Source organism: Habropoda laboriosa, unplaced genomic scaffold (genome assembly GCF_001263275.1).
Source record: "Habropoda laboriosa isolate 0110345459 unplaced genomic scaffold, ASM126327v1 scaffold67, whole genome shotgun sequence".
NCBI classification, from domain to species: domain Eukaryota; kingdom Metazoa; phylum Arthropoda; class Insecta; order Hymenoptera; family Apidae; genus Habropoda; species Habropoda laboriosa.
Window position 1 is genome coordinate 5,182,521 of NW_017100242.1, and position 1,182 is coordinate 5,183,702.

The following is a 1,182-nucleotide window of genomic DNA, read 5'->3' on the forward strand; positions in this document are numbered from 1 at the left end:
TCTCTACCCCCTTCCTCCGTAACAACTTCCTCCCTCGGCAATCTAATTGCCCTGCTGGCCCGTGCGCCACTCTCGGAATTTACGGAGACTACATTTCGAGAGGTCCTTAATTCTCGAAAAAGCAACTTCTACCCGATGTTATTTTAATTAAATGTAACTGAAGTCGACACCACATGGTTTGGTGATCCTCGAATGATGGAAAAGTAATGGGTAAATCAGCTACATTTAGAATTTCAGCTATCTTATCTTGACCCACTCAACAAATCTCGACTTTCAATATAACATGTCCAAACCTGTATCGGTTCGGGCTTATAGAGAGCCAAGTTCATTACAGGAAGCGATAACGTACTGTGATAACGTGTACACGTACATATCGAAAACAGTTTCGTTTACATAATTTCTTCTAACACTTCTCACTTTGTATTTAACGTATTTCTTAATTACGAAAACGAAAAAAAAATTTGTAATGTTGACATATCGAAACACCATTACATATATACGGTCCTGAGACCACTGACGTGACCTCAGGCGGCAACGAGGAGAACAGAGTACGCGCGATTTAGGTACAGAAATGTAGGATTGAGCGAGAAATGTAACCTAGTTACGTGTGTTTACCTGGGTCTTGTCGTACGCCTCGAGAAGCTCGTCTGCCTTTTGCTTGTCGTAAAGTATCCTAGCGAGGCTTCCATGTGGTCTGTAACTTCTTACAACTCTACTCGTGGGTGAATCCTGATTGACAGCGGAACAGGTAGCCAGACTCCTGACGTCGCAGGTGCACCTTGGAACAGGCGCATTCAGACCCGCCATGCCCACGAGGAGCACGTTAATGACTGTCAGTCACCACACACACATGACATGACGATACTCAGCACCGTAATCTCGTGGCTAACACTTTGGGATACGAGCAAGAAAAATGCGAAAGATGACGCAGTTCACGTAAACACGTCTAGCACGTGGCCATGTTGGCGACGGTGGCGACGACTACAGGTTGATTAGTGACTTACGTTTCCCGTAAGCAGCCACAGTCGACGATGTAGGAATATGCTACGTTTAGTCGTCCTTCAGAAAAAATACGATAATCAAGTCGAACGTTAAACTTCTGTTTGTACGCAAACGGCAATGTTAATAAAATTTATATTTGTGCTAATAAATGAACGCTATATGATGAAGTATTTCATTAAA

General features: G+C 43.3%; 1 protein-coding gene across 1 annotated transcript in view; it reads right to left on the reverse strand.

Moving 5' to 3' along the window:
• LOC108571978 (methyltransferase-like protein 9) overlaps window positions 1-890 on the reverse strand; it is a 41,374-nt gene extending 40,484 nt beyond the window's left edge. The window contains exon 1 of the mRNA XM_017934146.1: window positions 616-890. Coding sequence (XP_017789635.1) covers window positions 616-807 — 192 coding nt within the window. The 5' untranslated portion in view covers window positions 808-890. The remainder of the gene's footprint in view (window positions 1-615) is intronic.
• Window positions 891-1,182: the final 292 nt, after the last annotated feature.